At 43.9% G+C, this 12,091-nt stretch overlaps 1 protein-coding gene across 1 annotated transcript in view; it reads right to left on the bottom strand.

The window, feature by feature from the left end:
* Window positions 1-11,729, bottom strand: part of CHN2 (chimerin 2) — a 191,928-nt gene extending 180,199 nt beyond the window's left edge. Inside the window, exon 1 of the mRNA XM_054990757.1 lies at window positions 11,059-11,729. Coding sequence (XP_054846732.1) covers window positions 11,059-11,107 — 49 coding nt within the window. The 5' untranslated portion in view covers window positions 11,108-11,729. The remainder of the gene's footprint in view (window positions 1-11,058) is intronic.
* Between the last annotated feature and the right edge of the window lie 362 nt (window positions 11,730-12,091).

A 12,091-nucleotide genomic window follows, 5' to 3' on the forward strand; every position in this document is an offset into this window, starting at 1 on the left:
GGGCAGTGCAGGCTTGGATCAAGCCAACTTTCCTTAAGCTGCAGTTTTGCCCATAATTGCAAGGAAAACTAATATAAACAGAGTACAAGACTGGCTTCTAGGATGTATTAGTCTATCTACTGCATTTTTATCCCAATCGTCCTCCAAGGAGATCAAGATGGCATACATGATTTGCTCCCACTTCCATCACCCCCACAAGAAGACATATTGCCTGAGAGAAAGTGACTGGCCTAAGGCATCCTTTATAGCTGGGGATTTGAACCTGCGGCTCCCAGGTCCTAGTTCAACACTTTAACCTCTATACCACCTCCAGCAGAAGGGTGGCAGTGCAATTCAGGGAGGTGAGGTTCTCAGGGACCACTTTCCCAGATGTGTGCTATCTGCTCTGACTCCATCTTGGTTAAATTCTTTTTGGCAGCCATTTTAGGAGCTAGCAATGCCATACTTTGGAGAAGGTACGGCCAAGGCTCTCCTCAGGCTATGCTAATGAGTGGCTAATGATTCACTGATGGGACATCTGTACGCCTACCCATTGCCACAGGGGCTTGCACTCATCTAGATCTCTGAATGTAACTTCATCAGCAAGGACAAGTTTTCTTGAGGACAAAATCTAATTCCTATCAAGCAACCAGGTGGGCTCAATTACTTTTATTGACCTTGTCTGAATGGCTCCTACCAAGCTGCTACAAGCGTGGGGTGAAGCCTCCACACTGCCATCCTTTTTTGTCCTAGGTCCTGCCTAGATGCAATCACATCTTTTTACCTTTCTGGGAAGCCCCATTTTATAACTCACTCAAAGTCATAAAATCCACAAATTATCATCCTAGGCTCACCCTGATTTCCTGAACATTACAATTATTTCTTGATATACTTTTGTTCGGGCTCCTATAACTACTGCTGTTTGGCCACCCAAAACGGGGCAGTATAGCTCAGAGGCTGCCCACTCCACTCTTCTCTTTTGGAACCAGCCGACCTCTGCCTGAGGTCCTCTACTTGCAATCTCTGGACCATCCCAGACTGAGGATAAGTAATCTCCTTCTCTGTTCACTTTTTACCTCTGAAAAACTCTCCTTTCTCCTTCTTTAAATCACCCCCTCCCCCGCCCCACACTTCTTCTTGTGGTAATTTCCAGATACAGAATTCCCAGTCAGCCAGAGGCTTGATTTTCATTTACATTCTCTCCTCTCAAGTAACTCTCAAGTAACTCTTCATATGCATGTCCCTCTGAACACAACAGTTGCACCATTCTTATGCTTAAGTACATTTTCAGTTCCTGTACTCCTCTATTTCTCTCAATAAATTCTAAACCTTGCTTTAGAAAAGATCTAGTCATTTTGTGGTTACTTGTAGCCTATTAGAGGGACTTTGAGCCTGCCTGCTGACTATCCAAGTAAATGATCCCTAAATCACATGTTCTGTTCCCCCTAATTGGTAAATGTGTGAATTTTCCAAGCTTGCCAGGCTATGGAAATGGGGAGAGGGTCCCTCCTTGGTTACCAAGTCCCCTTATTCTCCCAGTGGGAAAGGGGGGATAGGGAAATCTGGCACTTAGTGGGAAGTTGTTCTTCCCAGTGGGTGTAATGACATCACTTCCGGAAGTGATGTTATTGCACCTGGCACCAGGCATGCTCCTGCCCTTCACAGGGGCCATTGCTAAGTGTGGGAGCATGCCCACTGCAGGGTGTGATGACATCACTTGAGGAACTGACATCATCATGTTCAGTGGGAGCATTCCCACTATGCACTGGCCCAGGGTTGTGTTGTTGTTGTTGTTTTTGCCTCCCAGGGCCTTTTCCCCTGCCAGCCAGGTGAGTGGCAGTGTGGGGCAGAGGCTGGGCATGAGGAATCCCCCACCCCCACCAGGGGATCTGGTGGCCCTACCCCTGACACTGAACTTAATTCTCCCACATTGGTTGTGATTCTGGGTAAAAGTCCCAAACCCAAGTTAGAGAGTCCATACATGTCTAAGCATACATGTGAAGGGGAGCACTTGTGGTAACAGTACAATAGGAATAAGCCAAGCCCATTGCTTCCTCTCATAGCACTGGCAACCTAGGGCAACCTTGAGCCCAAATTCTGCCACCAGCACCCCTGGAGTTTTCCATGAAGCCAGGTGGAAGTGGGGAAGTCAAAAAGGCATCTCCCATTCCTTTCCTGCTGCTAGCTGGAAGAAGATGAGTCTCAGTGGTGTTTCCAGCACTTCTGGAGTTGGTTTACTCCCTGTGTGACTGCCTTCATCATAATGTGGCCTCTCTAGAAGCTGCCGCCTGGGTTGCTTAGGTTGCGAACCAGTCAAGGAAGGGGGTGGGTTTCCTTGTGATTGGCAAAAGAACCCTCCAGTCAGAACTGCACAAATCTGAGTTGTGCTCTAAAGTAGGACAGATGCTCATGAGCTGTATCCCCAGAAAGCAGCTGAACATGTGTTAAATAAATGGAAGCCCTTCTATTGTGGCTTCACTCCGGCAATGATGTACGGTTGTATAAGCACCCTCTGGTTAGAAGCATTGGATTTTCCTTCCAATACAGTTGTTTAGAAGCTAATTCCTTAATACTATCAAAGCTTCTTGGAAACAAAGACTATAGAAATGATATTATTGAAATAGATAGACTATAGAAATGATATAGAAATTGATATTATTAAATTAATCTTAATTAAATTAATTCCAGTTAAACTGCAGTGTTTGTTTAGCAGGCAAATGAATCTGTTTAAACAGAGGTGCCATTTTTTTTTCACTGTCACATACTGCGCCTGCTGAAGTCCACAGAAATCAAGTACATCCTTTTAAAATACAAGTACATGTCTAAAAAAAACCTAACGTTAAAATTCCTCTGGTGGTTTTTAATGCACTAAATACATGAATAATTACTTTACAAGCTTCCTCTTTTAAAGAAACCAGACATAGGAGAGAAAATCTAAATTGAAGAAGGCAACCAGACAGTGATGCAGAGAAATAATTTTCCCAGAGTTGTACACATATTAAACTATTAAAACATTTGACTGGTGTCTCAACTGGTTCCATTTTGCATAATACAGAAGTATTCCAACATTGAAAAAATATATAAACCACCAGGGTTTGGCACCTACTGGAGAAGAATGCAAAAGAGTTTGGAGAAAAACTAACAATCCAATTAAAATTTTGTTGAAGAAGCACATTTAACTTCCAGAAATTCTCAATTGCTAGTTATTATATAAACTCACTATGATGTTGTATCCAAGCAATTTCCCATCTTCCATTGCTACTGCCTGGTTAATTTAGGGCACAAAAATATCATATTACCAATTAAAGGCTCTGTATAAATGTTCTATCATCATCAATCACAATCCTAAATCCAAGCAGTCAAGTGCTGCAAGGCAGGCTCTAGTCCTCTACCTGCCTGCTCTATACTCTCCCACGAACCTCAAACCCTTCATAGTACGTGAGACAAATTGTGGCAGGAACAAGCCACTATAGAATACAGGGTACTCCAAAACTAAACATCCTTTTACAGATTCTCAGTTTTAACATCATTGCAAAAAAAAAAGTATTTAACAGAGGTTACTGCTAGAGGTATAATGTAGCTTTTTGTCACACTAACCTGTAAAAATTCAGCCTCTGTCAAAGTCTCCAAGTCAAAGATTAAGTAAGAATTCCTAAGCACTGATTCTGTATCTGTGCCCATGCACCTAGAGGGTCATCTTCTCCTTATTTTTCAACTGGCAGGATGAAAGCAGTAGCCCAAGGCAGATTTATCTAACACCACTTTCTCATTTAGATTCATTTACCAGGCTTCAGTTAGACCTTTCCACATCTGGGACCCACTAAAAAGCAAGCACATGATAAGAAGTTATGTAAAGAGGAGAGTTGTGATCTAACCAGTGTCAAAGCCAGGACTATAGTAGCAGAACAAGAGAGCTCGGGACACAAAACATTAGCCAGGGACCAGGAAGAACTAGTAATGAGGAACTAGCCATAATGAGGAACTAGCCAAAGAACAGAGCCTTGGAGGAATCCTGTCCACCAACAACAGCAATCCTAAACTCAGAATCTTTTTCTGTTCTATTCAATGGGGCTTACTCCCAAGAAAATTTTCATAGGATTGCACTGCTTGTCTTGTTGTCCTGATGTTCATCTCAAGATGCATGCAAATACAGGCAGGGCACATGGTACATTTTATCTCTACACAGGAAGTTCTTCCAAATAAAGGGTGCTCTATGGGAGTTAATGAGGAGGAGTCTCACAAGGAGTTTCAAGATGGCCCTAACGTATGGATGGAGGACCACTGGTTTAAACAAAGGTTGCATTCCATTAGTTTATCATGTTGTATAACAGGATTAGCTGAAGAAATGTATCTGATCATAGTGGAATAATTCGATAAGGAATATCATTGTTTATTAGTTGATGAGTACATCGGCAGCATTAAACACTCCATCAGACATCACACTATTTTAGTAACTCTTCACCCTGTTCTACCCAAATATGCCTGTAGCAGTCTGTTATTCTACTCTGTTCAACTAAATTCAATAGTGTAGCAATACATAGCTTCACTAACAGCCTACATCATTACATTACTTTACCTGTGGTTATACAAAATGCTGTTATATGCTAAGGCTGCTAGAACAGCATAAGTACCTGGCCAAAAAAAAAAAAAAGGTAAAGGAGAGGGAGAACAGAAATGTCAAACCCTGCCTGTAAGCCACAAAAAAGTCCTTAGCCTTGCAAATTTGTCACTAAAGATACTAGTTACTAGACATAACCAAGTTACCATGCACAACCTTTATTGACTGTGACCTGAGAGCCAAACTACAAGTGACATCTTACACAGGTTGGACACTAGTTGGCTTCCCTCAAGTTTTGATGGGAAATGTAGGCATCCTGGTCTTGCAGCTGTAATGGAGAGCCAAGCTGTAAAACCAGGATGCCTACATTTCCCATCAAAACTTGAGGGAAGCTGACAAGTGTCCAACCTGTGTAAGGTGTCACTTGTAGTTTGGCTCTGATTTTGAGGAGCCAGGCAAAGGACTATTTACAACAGCTAGTAAAAAACACTGTGCAGACTTGAATGAATGTTACCTGTTTCTGAGCTTTTAACTTAAACAAACCTGTGTGGGGCCACATCAATTTTCTGCATGACACAATTGGGCTGGCCTGGATCTAAAGCAAAGATCAAGTGCAACAGCAAAGATACTAATAACTGCAGTGCAGTGGAATTCGCTCCTAGTACAAGGAGCCAGGCTGTGTCCCTCTCTGCAACTCACACTCAGATAAGCCATTGTTTCTCAGTATTGCAGGCACCTTAGAAATCAACAAACTATTCAGGGTATACACTTTTGAGAATCAAAGCTGCTTTCTTCAGATACCCTTCAGAAAATCTTGTTGACATCAAAGGTGCCACTGGACTCAAAACCTGCTGTTTTGCAACAGACCAACATGGCTATCTACCTGAAACTTTCTCCATGCTGTGGTTCATAGGATCAGACTACAAATCAAATGGTTTGTACCATAACTACTGGAGCAAAAAATCCTTAAAACCAAACCTTATCAAGCTGCACAGTATTTTTCAACTGACTGCTCTGATTTTTCATCTACGCCATACAAGGTAGCTATAAATACATCAAGTGGAAGACAGGATAATTTCATGCCTTTTGGAATGACAAAGAAGACTCAAAATGATAACTGGTATATAAATGACAAGACTGGGGGGATATCAGCTCCTTTCCTGAACTGTCTATAACCTCTCAACATTACTTCCTTATGACTAGATTTTTGAAGGGATACCAATTCAGAATCTCTATTTTTGATGCTACTAAAATGTCATTTTCAAATGTACGAATCACCACTAAAGATATGCAGCTGTAGATAACCTTGGTAACTATTATACTGTGCTATCCAAACAAGAGTGTAATTAAACTCATCAACTCAATTACATCTTTGTAATTTACCACTAGGCTACCTGCAAATCATACATATCCCAAACTACCCCTGTCTCTCTGGACCCCAGCCTACAGAAGCTATTGAACAGACAGCTTGAGGAAAGTCAGGTGGGTATTCTGCCTGTGTGTCGCCTTCCAGATTTGATCAAAGTAGGAAACTTCATTAAGACCAGCTACACCAATGGACCTTTTTATACCAACAAGCCAGCAGGTAAGACTTCTAGGTCAAATTTGCTCACTAATTTGCTTGCTAATTTGGCTTGTTAAATATGGATTTGCTCCCATTCTGCTTGCAAACGACAGCTTGCTCCCACTCTGTACGGCCCATGCTAATTTCAATAGAAACTGGGCCAGGCATGATGTATATGCAATTACCACTGTGTAGGGAGAGCTGTATATGCAGGCTTCATAGTTCTCCACTGGATTAAATCAAAAATAGGTGTGCAGCTATAAGAGCACTGCTACTATAATTATTAATACTCAGAGAGACTGATCCTAGTTCTTGTTTTCTTATAATGAGTCAACACAAAAGCTGTTGTGCAGAAGAACTTGATGGCTGCTGCTGCTGCCCAATCAGCAGTAACTTGTCAGAATCATCATAACCCTCTGATTTTTCTCCTCTCTCAGGGGAATGTGGCCAATGAAAATCTCCACAGGTCTCATTCTGTGTTTCCTTAAACTGTCCAGCAAATCTGGCTTTTCTCCTACCACACTGATATCAGCTCTAATGATTCCAAACAGAAAAGAAACAATAATTTTACATTATTGCACTACTGATTCTTAACTCATTATATTCTGAATATTGCATCTAGCAAAGCAGTAATAAGAGGCAGAGTTATATGCATACAGGCCATCCAACGTCTTGCGTTAATCTGCTGAAAAATCATAGTTTTCCTTCGTAAGCAGTGGATTGTCTTATGATGGAAAGTCAAATGAATAGAAATAATTGTATATCATTTGCAAAACATCTTCTCTATATGTTAAACATTAAATATGCTACAGCTGTACATTTAAACAGTTGAACTGTGTGGTTAGATGTCATTAGAAAGAGCTCAGAAACTTGCTGAGTTTTAAGAATGAAACCACAAACAGCTGAAATGTGGCTGCATTAAGTCAAATACAGTGGACCCACTGAAAGTGGAAACTTTTCTGCACTGGAAGAACACTAGCATTTAACTGAAAAAGAATATGAAATAAATACAGCGGGTGTCTCTTTGATTGGACCAGTTGCAGTAAGCAATACACAGATAATTGCCATTTGAGGCTCCAACCAACCAAATGTGGAACAATATGAAGATCAAGATGTTGATATGTAAAAGCACAAGAATAACGCAAATATTTCCCATTGGCAAATGTTTTAAAATACATTTTCCAGATTATTTCTCAGTATTTTTAAAAGATGGCCAGTGGCCTTATTGAACCCAAAACTTTACTCAGTAGTTGGATAAGTATGGAAAAGTACTAACCCTTCAGCGATGGCATCCATAGGAGGTATTTCTGTGTAAATGTCACAAAGATCCTTCCCCCCCCATAAAATATCTCAGACATCTGATTTCTATATCCTCATCCCTGCCCACCATACTACACATTAACTAGTATTGCCCAAATATATTGCCACCATAAGATTTTGAGTTCATCAAGTCACTATCCTTTAATTGAAGGCTAATATCCTTTAATTTTTTTCATGCCAAATAAGTATGATATACACAGTGCAAGTCTACCAGTGAAATCCTAAGCAGAGTTACTCCAGTCTAAGCCTACTGATTTCAGTGGGCTTAGACTGGAGTAACTCTGAAGTTAGACACTCTTCAAAGTCCATGAAAGTCAACTGGCTGAGAATGGTGTAACTATGCTTAGAACAGCAGTCAGTATCCTGTTTCCAATTCCAGAGTACCACTCAACACGCTTTCCCGCCGGTGAATTAACTGTCTTCATCTGACTGCTTATTAATATATAAGAGCTGAACTAGATGAGACAAATTACATAAGGCTGTGAGAGTCTCTAGAATCATGTCTGTTCCTACCTGCCCATGTCCATTTTACCTAGGTGAACAGCTGCCCAGTAGTCCTAGCCCATGCATGTGTTGGGAAACTGGTGTAGTCGCGGTTGCGTCCATGGTCATAATCAGCAAGTTGCCATTGCAGAGTATCGATTTGGGGTGGCTTCCACTTCCCTCTCCCCTCTTTCTGCCCTTAGATTTGGCTTACACCCAAACTGTTTTGCTTTTAATCTGGAATGTTTTAAATTCTCCCTCCTCCTCCTTCCTTCCTGCACCCTCCTCCCCTCTTAAATTCCTCCTCTTCTTCTCCATGCAGTGTCTTCAGTCGGGATAAGGAAGAGGTGGGAAGAAAGATCATGGTAACATGATTATGCATCTGAGCAGAAGTTCAGAAACATGCCTGATACATGAACCAGAAAAGGACGGGGTGGGGGGTACTCATTCTCCAGTTTGGCTCTGCAATACAGAGCAAATAGGGTAAAATGTGGCATTGTTTCCAATGGGAAATGCGATTTGGGGATGTCTGAGGGGCATTTTAGGACTAAATTTGCTGGGGACCTACTAATAGCTGTTCTCTAAAGAACCCCCAAGTTTCATGAAGATTGGGCTTCAGGGGGCCATTTTATAGGCCCCCAAAGAAGGTGCCCCCAGCCACTTCCAATCTCCATTATCTCCATTATCCCCTATGGGGAAAACTAGGGCAGCTTTCTAGGGGACTTGGGTGGCATTTTGCAAGCAAAATCCAAGGAATTTGCAGATCTACTCCTAACATTCCTCTAAAGACCCCTCAAGTTTCAGAGAGATTGGACTCTGTGTGCATCATGGGATACCATCTCTCATCTGGGAAGAATGAGGAAGAAACATGTGCCAGTCCGAGCATGGGATTGAGGGCAGACTGAGTGCAGTGTGACCACGGTGTGCAAATGAACAAGAAAGCAACGGGGAAACACATGTAAGTGCATTCACGTGTTGTACGCATGTAATTCATCTCATGTAGTTTGGCTCTATCTGTATAAATAAGACTCCTCAGGCTAAGGAAGATATTTTTCACTTTCTGATCCCCAAGATTAATTGCCAGGACTGAAAGTTAACAAGCTAAGAAATGCCACTGTTTCAGATGACGGACCATTCACATGACTATGTGGTGGCTCTTTGTTCCAGAACAAAAATCTTCGGGGGGGGGGGGGGATGAAATTTGCACAAGAGGAATGCTTTAATCACTATGTCCATGACCGCCACATTTTAAAGTATGGGAACTACTTTGTAAAGTAGGAATTGGATTCTGAAACGCAAATGATGTCACACATCAAAAATAATTAAAGAAAAAAAATGTAAGTTTGAAGTTTCAGATTTTAAAAACTTGACCTTTACCACAAGTTTCTGGATTAGATCCAGCCAGTTTTTTTGCTGGTGAAAAAGGGATGATGTGGTCCCCTTTGACCCCTCCCTCCAAAAGACTGTGCTAGGGATCTTTAGACCTGCATGGACAAAAGCTATGTGGGATGGGAGTTTTAGTAAGGCTGAGACTGTGCACAAATTTGCTGTTATCCAACCCAGGGGTTCTAGCTTCCCATTTTGTGATGTCACATGTGAACTTCTGCATCCCAAAAACTGCATTTTGGACTTACCACTGAAACTTGAGCTTCTACATATTCCAATGTGTTACCTGTTTCACTATTTGCACATCTCAATTTTGAATTTGTGAGATTCATCACATTTTAGGGGTTTTTTTAAACTCTCAGCAACAAAGCAGATTGTAAGAAATAGATACCAAAAAAGAACAGATGCTGTGTTCAGGTATTGACTTACATTTTTCATCTGTCAAAAATGTTCTAATTCTAATCCTTATTTTAAAATAAAAGGAATAAAAGGAATAAGCACCAGTTTGCATACATATCAGCACTAAACTTTATACATCAAAACAGAGTAGCATCTTGTGTTTAATTTTATAAAATTAAAAATACTGTTACAAAACCAATTTTCAAGCAATAGCATTATATAGGAGAATGGGGTCCCCACAATAGGAGTCTTTTGACTAACCTTTCCATTTACCTTAGATAAAATTAACAAGTACAAGATTAGTTTCTAATCTTTCCCTTTCAGAAAAGCTTTGCCAACCTTTTGCTGTCACGGAGAATGTGGTTATGTTTTTTCCTCAGTCATTGTCTTGATATCCAGAAGTTACAGAAAATAATCTACTGGAATCATAAACACCCTCTAAGGTAGACAATGCAAACCTAAAACCACTTTCAGTGGAGGGAGGAGCGCCTCTGACAGACCTGAGTGGGATGCTGTTTCTCACCTTGATCATTCCTAATTGTCCCAAGGCAATATAAAGGAATTGCCACAAAGCACTTATGTGACTGACTCAGCCCCACACAGAGCAAGTATCATCTTACATACACAATCTCACACACTGTCACTTAGAAAGAAAATAGAGAAAATGAGATTGGGTCTCTCAGACATTGCACTCCTTGCTGTATAGTTTGGCAACTGAACAGGTGTAATCACACTTGGAACAAACTGCTCAGCCACACACAGATATTTTTAGAGATTGCAGGTGCTCTTATTTTATAACCTCCTTTCCCAGAAATAAAAAAGTGTTACACCTGACACCCTGATTTGCTAGGTGTTGCCATGTTTCTCTTGATGAAAATCAAACATCCCTGCAAATGTCTGGGTTTAGGGTCCAGTCATCAAGGGAGGAAAAGGGCAGTAGATTGGGGTGTGTGTGTGCCTTTTTCCACACTAAGGAGGCATTTGGCGTTCTTCTAACCTCAGCTGTCCCCACACATTCCCCCCTTGCTCTTTCTTCCCTTCCTTTTTGACATGCCAAGCCGAAGGCAAACATTCTGCATCAAGATAGTTTCAGGTGGGTAGCGGTGTTGGTCTCGCTATTCTATCTTGCTATCAAGATTAAGATTTCCATCTCTGTGTGCCACCAATAACATGGGGGTCCCTGACATACCGACCCACAAAGAACAAGCAAAGTGAATAGGCTAAAAAATAAACCGTTCCGTTAAGACGTGCGAGGAGACACTGACAGAGTCCCACCCGTGCAAGTCCACGAGGAGGGTGCTAATTCTGCCTAGGATGGCACTGCGAGCATCCTGCCAAAGGAAGGCGGCGGGGCGGGCAGTAAACTTACCGGAGGAAACCGACGAGCCGGACAGACTGGAGTTGCTGGACGTGGCCATCCCCCTTCCTTGCGGTGCCTTAGTGACTAGCCCAGGTGCTGCTGCTGCTGCTGCTGCTGCTGCCCGACTGCTGCCGCCCCCAGCCCATGGCAAAGTGCGAGAGCCGCGCTGAGCAAAGCAACAGCACCAACAGCCGCTGCCGCCTCCGCCCGGGCTCTGCCGGCTGGCGAGCCAAAGGACGCGCTGCGGCGGCGGCGGCGGCGGCGGCGGCTGGCTTGAGGGCTCCGGTTTCCGCCGGCGCTGGGGAGAGAAGGCGCTCTGGCTGCCCAGAGCAGGAGCCTGCGCTGCTTCCAGCTCCTTTCGCTCTGCCTGAGGAAGGGAGGCTTCCCGGGGAGTGGAGCCGAGCCGCCCCCCGCTCTTCGCTCCCTTCACCGCCGGCTCAGGCTTGACAAGGCAGCGGCTCCACCTCCTCCGCCACCGCCTCGGCTCCCCTCACGCACACAAAGGAAGCCGAGGAGGGGAGCAGCAGCGCCGCTGCTTGCCGCAACTGGCTACCGAGGCGGCAAACGGAGCAGGGCGACTGGCCAGAGCCTGCCCCTGCGTGGCCGCCGCTCCCTCGGCTTGCGGGCACCGGGGGGCTGGCGCAGCGAGCGCGGCTCCTTCCATGTGCCGACGCTGGTCCAACATTGGAAAGCCGAGGCTGGTGGCGCCGCCCCTTGTGGGGGGAGAGGCGGGGCGGGAAGGGCCGAGGAGGCAAGCCCGGGGAGGCGTTTCCCGCGCGGCCGCCTGAGGAGGTTTGCTGGTGCCTGTTGAACTTCTGGGCTTGCCTCGGCGGAAAGCCAAAGCGCCCGGGGAGGATGGCGCGCTCCCGTGCGCTTGGCGATTCCCACGGTTCATCACGACTCCTTCCATCAGTAGCCGCTGCGGTCACCACAGGTGGCCCGGCGGGCAACAACACGGCTGGGAAGAGGACAGGTGCGTGGCGTGATGTGCGTGTCGGTCTCGGTGGTCGAGGTACTCTGAGGATATATTGATGGAGGGATG

Source organism: Eublepharis macularius, chromosome 11 (assembly GCF_028583425.1).
Source record: "Eublepharis macularius isolate TG4126 chromosome 11, MPM_Emac_v1.0, whole genome shotgun sequence".
Classification (NCBI taxonomy): Eukaryota; Metazoa; Chordata; class Lepidosauria; order Squamata; family Eublepharidae; genus Eublepharis; species Eublepharis macularius.